This window comes from Chiloscyllium plagiosum, unplaced genomic scaffold (assembly GCF_037043375.1).
Source record: "Chiloscyllium plagiosum isolate Xiang-an unplaced genomic scaffold, Cpla_swu_hap1 HiC_scaffold_22, whole genome shotgun sequence".
Classification (NCBI taxonomy): Eukaryota; Metazoa; Chordata; class Chondrichthyes; order Orectolobiformes; family Hemiscylliidae; genus Chiloscyllium; species Chiloscyllium plagiosum.
Genome location: NW_028270160.1, coordinates 25,216,200 through 25,224,380, shown reverse-complemented (window position 1 = coordinate 25,224,380; position 8,181 = coordinate 25,216,200). Strand labels below are relative to the sequence as shown.

General features: G+C 42.3%; 1 protein-coding gene across 1 annotated transcript; it reads left to right on the top strand.

The window, feature by feature from the left end:
* Positions 1 to 1,462: 1,462 nt before the first annotated feature.
* adrb1 (adrenoceptor beta 1) lies at positions 1,463 to 4,604 on the top strand. Its single transcript, XM_043712795.2, has 2 exons — positions 1,463 to 1,582; positions 1,676 to 4,604. The coding sequence occupies exon 2, from the start codon at positions 2,016 to 2,018 to the stop codon at positions 3,246 to 3,248; it is 1,233 nt and encodes a 410-aa protein (XP_043568730.1). The 5' UTR covers positions 1,463 to 1,582; positions 1,676 to 2,015; the 3' UTR covers positions 3,249 to 4,604.
* Positions 4,605 to 8,181: the final 3,577 nt, after the last annotated feature.

Genomic DNA, 8,181 nt, shown 5'->3' with positions numbered 1-8,181 from the left:
TCCTTCTTTAACATCACTACAAAAAAAAAGACTATTCTGTGCGAGTATCTAGATCAGCATTTTTCTCTACTTGAGATGCCTTATTCCCGATTCCTCCTTACACCACTTTTTCAAATAACTCATCACTTGCAAAGTAATTTGTAGAGCACTTCAGCAAATATTTTGGGTAGTATTTGAAGATTTGTTTTATTTCCACTCTCCTTTTTTAAATTCTTCTCATGGCGCATCTTAAATTTCTAATACTCTGGTCACCCATTCAATAGCCATTGGAATATCCAGGCTCATCTCTGGCCAGGGATAATTTTGATAGAATAGAGGAGCCTAATTGGAAATAACAAAAAAAAACCCAAAAATATTTGGAATTATTAGCTACTTAACAAAAGTAAAACATAAGTCAACATAAAAGTAAAAAAAAGGCTCTGGAACACATATTAATGTACTTGAGTAAAAAGTAAAACCTCTTTTATCCTGTATCATGCGCTGGTAGTTTTACTTGGAATAATGTACAAACTGCTGGTGCAGGGAGATTTGAGTGAGTTAAGACTGTATGGAGAAGGGCAGCATACCATTTCATTCTGGAAATCTAAAGCACACCACAAACAAAGAATCAGAACTAAATTAGTTCTCATTCAAAAAAAAATTGGAAGCATCCCCCACCCCCATCAAAAGATTAATTGCAAAGAAGTAAGTGAATTACGTATTTGAAGTAATCAGTGAACCAGAGTACGAATGCAGAATTGGCAGGGTACAGAGAAAATCAGAGGAACAGAAGATATTGTCCCTTTCAACAGAATGAACTATCAAAAATGTTTAATCCAATGCTAAACAACCAATTAAAAAAGAACTGGATGAATACTTCAGTAGTAAAAGTTGACAAACTCTGTGGAATAACAATCCAGTTATTTTAAAGACCTGGCACAGACTCCAATAGACCCTGTCGATCCTGATTGATTCTGTCACTCTCAAGAACAAGTGATGCTGTTGTAGAGCCATGGAGATGTACAGCACTGTCACCGAAATGTATTCTGCGGTATACAACTGGTGAGGGTTGAAAAGCTGACTATCTATAAGAAAATAATGTTTCACGTTTATCCTCAATGTTTAAAGTACAGGAGTATTATCCTTAAAATTTTCTTAGATGCTTAAATAAATAGAACGTACAGAAAAGCGTAAATTTGTACATGGCATATTGAGTAGAATGGACTTCGTGGATCTAATTCATTTGGGTTATTCTTTCTTGTGATGGTAAAATCCTCATGTTAAACGTCTTAGTGAGTGGTGAAGTTTTAGTCTGGGTGAGAAAGAGAACGAGGGACTGGCAACTTGAGAACAGCCAGCGATCTTAAAATCCATTCCGACTTCTAAACTCATAGTAGGGTTTCCGTTCTCTGTACGGCAGATAATCTCCTCAAACAGTTCTGATATGGAAAAGGGCGGGATCTCTTCCACTGCTACTGAAATTCGAGCTAGCAGCACGGTCTATTCCTGGCCCCCAAAAAGTATTCACAAGGACTTACCGTCACTGCCCGAGTGGTTGTCAGCACATTAATCCACGTGAATTCAAAACTAAATTTACAAAAAGGTAAAACGCCTAGTGGGGTAAACATTTGCAAATACAAATTGTGATTAGCCCAGTCTTGTGTTTCTGTAAAATTCACTTTTTTTGTTACACCAGGACTTCAAAAAGCTTCGTGAAGAATATATACCAGAGGTAATTGGTTGAAAAAAAAGTTTTTTTTCTCTCGCGCCCTCAACTTGTACTTGGGGCACCCTCACTGAAGTTAATACTCTGTAAATGGAAGTTGGGAGATGTGGCGTCAGGAGGAGGATTATTGGAGGAACTCTGTGTGCGACATGAAAGGGGAGGGCGCTGTGCTGCTCTGACCCCAGCTCCAGGTTGTTGGTGCCGCCACAGCGAGAGGATGAAGGAGGACAGGAGCACACGCAGCATCTGTGGGGACATCCTCCGGTGAAAGCGAGTTGAGCTCCTGGTTCGGCCAGCGGCACTCTGCACAATGGGAGACCGCCTGTCCTCCGAGGATTGTCACAATAACAAATCCAGCACCATCCTCTTTGTTAATCCTGCAAACGGGGTAAGTCCACATGTGCCTCAGCAAGAGTTCTCTGAGCAGTGGGTGATAGGGATGGGCACAGTTATGGCCAGCATCGTCCTGATCATAGTCCTCGGCAACCTCTTGGTGGTCTTTGCCATCGCCAGAAACCAGCGGCTGCAGACGCTAACCAATGTTTTTATTGTGTCTCTGGCCTGTGCAGATCTGATTATGGGCTTGTTGGTGGTGCCTTTCGGGGCGACCTTGGTCGTTCGAGGTAACTGGTTGTACGGCTCGGTTTTCTGTGAGATCTGGACTTCGGTCGATGTCCTGTGTGTGACGGCGAGCATCGAAACTTTGTGTGTGATCGCCATCGACCGCTACGTGGCGATCACTTCCCCGTTCCGCTACCAGAGCTTACTGACTAAAGCCCGAGCTCGGGCCATCGTGTGTGTGGTGTGGCTCATCTCTGGCCTCATCTCGCTGTTGCCCATCATGATGCACTGGTGGAGGGATGACCAGCCCGACGCCATCCGCTGTTACAATGACCCCTGTTGCTGTGACTTTGTCACAAACAAAGCCTACGCCCTGGCTTCCTCCATCATCTCCTTCTACCTGCCTTTACTCATCATGATCTTCGTCTATGCCCGCGTCTTTCAAGAAGCCAAGAAACAAATGAAAAAGATTGATAAGTGCGAGGGCAGGTTTTACACCAGTCACTTCATCCCAAACGGCAGGTCAGCTCGGAGGAGACCCTCCAAGATTATAGCCATTAAGGACCACAAGGCGTTGAAGACTCTGGGGATTATTATGGGAACCTTCACCCTCTGCTGGCTGCCCTTTTTTCTGGCCAATGTTGCGAAGGCGTTCCGGGCTGACATCGTGCCTGGCAAACTCTTTCTGTTTTTCAACTGGCTCGGCTATGTCAACTCAGCTTTCAACCCCATCATTTACTGCAAGAGCCCAGACTTCAGAGCCGCCTTTAAGAGGTTACTGTTCTGCCCCGGCCAGGCAGACAGTAACAGACTGTGCTCGGGCTCCGGAGAGTTCTCCCGGTGTTCGGGCGTATTTGGCAACACCCTGGACCCCAGGAGCCTGGAGACTTGGTCAGAGTGGAACAGCTGCCAGGAGGCGAACGGGGGCAGTTTGGATCGGCACCTGGGGGAGAGCCCTGAAGACCAGGAGTCCCAGTTCTAGGCGCGGGTGGACCGAAACAAAAACAAAGTCGTTGGAAAAGCTCGGCAGGTCTGGCAGCATCTGTGCAGAGAAATCAAGAGTTAATGTTTCGGGTCCAGCGACCCTTCCTCTTTCGGTTTTTATTCAGCTTCTAAACAGAGGTCGGTGGGGGGGAAAAAGGCGTTAGAGACGAGACAGAGCAGTCAGTGCGGGCTGCCTCAGTACATCATTGTAGGAAACACGCACTGAACCCAGCAGACTAATTCGCGGCGGATTTCTTCCATAAGCGATCGTTTCCCGCAGTTCTGAAGAACGGAAGGCCAAAGTAGATTAACACTAAGGTTTGAATTCGGAGCAATCACAGACTGCAGAAGGGGACAGGCATTTCCGAAATCCGCTGATTTTCATCAGACTAACCAAGAACCCACCATCACGAATGGTATATCCTGGTTAAATCACATTCCATGGTCAATGGCAATTTCCAACGTGCATTAAAGAGGAGCTCTCCGTGAACGCTGCTATTTACATCAACAATCGCCTTGTCCCCAGAATAGCGGATTGAAAGGACTTATTATTTTCAACGTTTTGGATTATGTTAAAGAGAAACCACAAGTTTCATTGTAAAACAATTTGAGTAAACAAAGGTCCACATGTCTAAAATAAAAGATTTCAGATTTTTCTAACAGCTGGTCATGACCGACGCCTCGTATCGGAGTGGTCCATTCCGAGCAGTCCATCCTCAAGCCATGGATCAAGGTGTTGCTGCCAATTTGATGAAACCCCTCTCTCTCACTGTAAGACTGTGTTTTGAATAACACTACCTCCAGCTGTACAGATTATGTACAGATCTATTTATATTAAACATTGTTTATATTAAACAAATCGCATTTTATATATTTAAAAACAGACAAAGCGACGCGCAACCTCAGTTGACCGGTAAAGAGATGAACGAACAGGGGTCTGTTACTTATTTAAATAATTTAAATTCCACAGGACCAACTTCACCTGCACTTTCCTAAGTGTTGAAAGTTGGTATTTCTCAGTACAAAGATTGTGTGCGCCACGTTGTAACTATGATGAATATTTTACAGCTCATCTTATATGGACAGAACCAAACAAAAATAAAACGCCCGGTAACTTTTCGAAAACGAAACGAATAGGTACAGAAAAGGGAACTCGTGTTGAATGATGATGTACTGTAACGTTTACCTGATAAACCAAAAAAAAGCGTTTCCACCCCGCGTTATGAAATTCACGTTCAGCTGTGAGTGATGTAATTGTCACAAAGTCTGCTTTCTCGCACATATTTATATAAAACGCAGCCCAATACAATGTGTGGATATTTGGTATATGTGCAATAAACATCATTTAACAGTACACGTGTATATTTATATAACTTACTGCAAAAGATTGAGAGCAATGTTTGCCCGCGCTTCTACTATCATTCACAACACAGCCATGTTTCCGAAAATATGTTCTTCAGTGTAAGTGATTTGGTGCTGTGGGTGTTTTATTTTCTGATAACATTTGAGTTTGCAATATTATAATAATTTAGTATCGTTCTAATTTTAAAACGTGCAAAAGCTGCAGGTTATTCAAGTGAAGGAAACGGTGTACAAATTTAATCCACTGCCTAGTCCCAGCCTGATACCAATGAGAAATGTTGCAGCATGTTTTTGCTCTCCCTGGAGATAAACAAAACCAGGTAATCATTGCCGCCTCCAGGTTACATTCGGAATGCCCACGAAATTCTAACTGTGACGACCAACGTTGAACTCTTATTACCAAAAAAAAGTCACATTCAACAGGGAGGTTCATAGCTCCATTTTACGCTAACTTAAACATTTTCTGATCAACCTGTTCAGAGATTATATTACCCACCTCTGGAGCAGGTGGGACTTGAACCCAGGCCTATTGGCGCAAAGCTAGGACATTACCATAGCACCACAAGCGTCCCCTTCTGCGCTGTCCTCCCCCCACCCCCTAAATTTAGAGTGAATCAAAGTGGTTGAAGACTAGCAATACATACCTCAGTCGGAGGCCACTCAGCACCTCTGGAAATATTTGCAAAACGATGGAATCCGCTGTCACGCTGTTTTATTTTTCAGACTGATTGATTCAGGAGAACTGTGGGGATTTTTACTAATATTGCTTTCTGCGACTGCTAAAATTTATTGTCTGTTTGGCAGCGTTAACATTCCGAGCTGATTTATGAACAAACGGAGCAAAGCAAACTGGGAAAGGTTAAAGAAACTCCCATTCTTACTAAACACCCCACCAACCTCCCTGCACGGCTCGACTAGAGCAAAACGTAGACAGAAGTGCCATATATCCTACTAGTCAGGAACAAGCTTTTAAAAACTGAAGAAATGTTAAAATATTCCAAAAGCCTGCTTCGAACCCTTTTTCTTTTTAGCAGTTGAGATTTTTCCATTTTGACTAGCGTGTGAAAGACAGAAAACTAAAAGGGTTACAGAAGTGCCTCAACTCAACACTAGATGCAAAGCAGATTGTAAAAGCGAAGTCTTCGCCGCCCACTGTAATTTCATCAACAATTTGACAGGCATTTTAGAACAGAGCTCCCGAGGAGTGGGGCAGCGCTAACCTCAGCACTTCAATGTTCTTCTGCGGGAATCAATTGAGTGCTATTGCCGTGTTCTCTGCCCGAGGCAGCTTCTTGGCTGATTGGATGCCGATGCCTCATTCAGACCCCTGTGGCCTGACAGATTTAGTCAGCAGCGGTCTGTCATTGTTCTCCGGGGCAGGATACTGGCATTATTCTGAACCGCTACATCATTGAACATCACTAGCCACCTAGACAAGTGTCCTACTGCTTTAAAATGAAAATAAGGATAAAATATAGAAGCGAGTTGATATTTTAGAAAACAAGCAAGAATGTTCTTTTTTGGATAAAATCACATCACCTTCTGGAAGGCTGCAGGCTCCTCCTGCTGGGACCATGATCCGTTTTTAAATTCCTTCTTCTGACAATGGCTTTTTTGGTCCTTTCTAATATCACCAAGGTAGTAGCATTTTTCTCGAACTGCTGCTGTCCACGCGGTGTAGTTGCTTCCCAGTTAGTGACTAGTGAAAGAACAGGAACACGGTTCCAGGACAGGATATGAATACTGAACCTTGCAGCTTGCTACAATGTCCAATGACACAACAGGCACCACTCCCACGTCCCCAGGTAAGGTTCTGGCGCCCTGGGTTCTAATCTCACCATGGCAGATGATGGTATTTAATTACCTATTTTTAAAAATCTGAAATTAAGAGTCTAATGATGACCATTTTCCACATTTCCAAATGTCAGAAAACCCATCTGGTTCACTAATATGCTTTAGGGAAGGAAACCAACATCCGCACGTGGTTCGGCCTACATGCGACTCCAGATCCACAACAAAGTGGTTGACTCTTAACTGTCCTGAGCAACTGGGGATGGGCCAGTGACACCCTCATCCCCTTAAATGAATTTTTAAAAACTATCAAAACACGATGAGCCTTTGTACCATAAAAGATTTTCTCAATAGCAGACACTTGAATCCAGCAACAGTATAGAATCTGCTGTCAAAGAAAATTGATCAATGAAAAGCTATTACATGAACAAAGTAATGGGAGAGAACAATGCTTTCTGCGATAAGGTAAATAGATCAGTTTGTTAAATTCTTTTGAGGGTTGTGAACAACACCAGCAAGGTTAGCATTTATTGCCGATGCCTAACTGTCCTCAAGAAGGTGGTAGTAAGCTATCTCTTAATCAAGTGGCTTGCTTGGCCATTTCAGAGGGCAGTCACAATGTTATGGGCCTGGAGTCACGTTGACCAAATTAGAACAGGAGACTTGCCAGCCCGATTGGAAAAATATTAGTGAACCAGATAAGTCTTTACAACAATGTGATAATTTCATAAATACCATTACTGAGACTAGTTTTATTTTCCAGTTAATCAATTAGATAAACATTGCTAAAAAGAGTCAAAAGGTTGAAGCTTTTCATCACAAGCTCATCAGAATCAGGATGAAATATACCTGAAGAAAGACACCATTTTATATATACATGAGAAGAGGGCATTAATTGGCTGTACCATCATTGTTGTGGATATGCAAGTACAGTTAACTGTCAATCTTAATTCTCAGACCTGGCAGATCAACCCAAATTGGTCTGGATGTCGTCATAGGGACATAGCAGATTTTGGCTGTCTCCACTACCTCTTTATTTTTGAAAAAGGAGGAATGTATGTACAAATTTCTTTTCCCTGCATAAAAGAGGGTCCTGAGAATTTAAGTAGCTGCTAGCATGCACAAATTTTGGGCCTGGCCGATGATCTTAAACTAGTTTCTGATGCAACTTTTAGCAGTCCAGACTATTTAATAAATAGTTTTCAGTAACTGAATCACGTCTAATGGTAGATTTACTTTTCTCAGCCATGCTCACGAGCTACAGAACATTATATCCACCACTAAATGCAATTCAGTCAATACCGTGACCAATTGGAATCTGCCAGAGATTGACGCTGAACTGTTCTGGTTGCATCACCATGCTAATTACAGCCCAACTAATCAGCAACTCCTTCACATTCTGTATAAAATGCTTTTTCTCTCCAGTCTGTTTCCTGTATCCTAATTTTGATGCGTGCAAAATGAAAGTATTCAATTTTTCTTTTTAGCAATCAATTATATTTACATTTCATTGGCCGTTATGTTCATGTCTCTGGAACATCAGTCCCAGCCTTTGGATTGCTAACGCAATAACATGATTGTGACAATACAATCTCATGCCCTACATCCAGTCTAACTTGGTATGGCAAGAGGTAATTATTTTTGTTAACTGTCTAAATTCATTGGACCACACATTGTGAAACAAAAGATTGTAAAGAGTTCTGTGGCCTTATGCAGTTGTTAATTAAGAGGAATTAACTGAAAAATTCTTCAGCTGACAATGTACACACTACACACTG